General features: G+C 39.2%; 1 protein-coding gene across 1 annotated transcript; it reads right to left on the bottom strand.

Moving 5' to 3' along the window:
- LOC148938379 (uncharacterized) lies at positions 1–543 on the bottom strand. The gene has a single exon (XM_089107841.1). It carries the CDS (start codon positions 541–543, stop codon positions 1–3), a length of 543 nt encoding a protein of 180 aa, XP_088963967.1.
- Positions 544–779: the final 236 nt, after the last annotated feature.

Here is a 779-nt window from a genome sequence, read left to right as displayed (position 1 = left end):
CTAGCGGTTAAGTGTTTGCCCCCAAGTAGATTGCACTGCATGCCTCAACGTCCCATCAATTATGCTTCCATTACTGCTTGTAGTGTCATCGAAAATTCTGGTACAATAATCTGAGCCTCTTGCCATTAAAAAATTGTGCAAACAGCAGAATGCCTTTATAATTGAGTCAACCGTTTCAAGTTTGCTGTCAATTGCTGTATAAAAAATCCGCCATCTGGCAGCCAGAATACCAAAGGCATTTTCTACCACAAGTCTTGCCCTGGATAACCTATAGTTGTAAACTCTCTTCTGCCTGTCTGCTATGCTTAATCCACCAGGATAGGGTCTCATAATATTTTTTCTCAGAGGGAAAGCCTCGTCAGCTACAAAAACATAAGGCATCACCATCCCATTGGCAATTGGTTGTGGATGTGGTGTGTCAATTGTCTCATTTATAATTGACCTTCCAAAAGTTGATCTTGTAAATACACCAGAATCTCCTGAGCTGCCTTCTGATCCAACATCTTTTAGCATAAATTTATAGTCTGCAATCACGACAGCCATGAGAACGATGCTGTAGAACTTTTTGTAGTTGTAGTACTGAGAGCTACTATTCTTGGGGCATCGAATTCTAATATGCTTGCCGTCTATCGCACCAATACAGTTTGGGAAATTCCAGTGACTCTCAAATTTTTTGGCAGCAGTTTGAAAATCTTCTTGTGTAAAAACAGAATTTATTTTCCATGTGAAATATCTACTATTTTATAAAGTCAAAAACTTTTTTTTCACCCCTCCGTCAA

This window comes from Artemia sp. Qi Xiang Cuo, unplaced genomic scaffold (genome assembly GCF_049724085.1).
Source record: "Artemia sp. Qi Xiang Cuo unplaced genomic scaffold, ASM4972408v1 HiC_scaffold_2954, whole genome shotgun sequence".
In the NCBI taxonomy this organism is placed as follows: Eukaryota; Metazoa; Arthropoda; class Branchiopoda; order Anostraca; family Artemiidae; genus Artemia; species Artemia sp. Qi Xiang Cuo.
The sequence above is the reverse complement of the archived record's forward strand: the minus strand, read 5'-3'. Positions and strand labels throughout refer to the sequence as shown.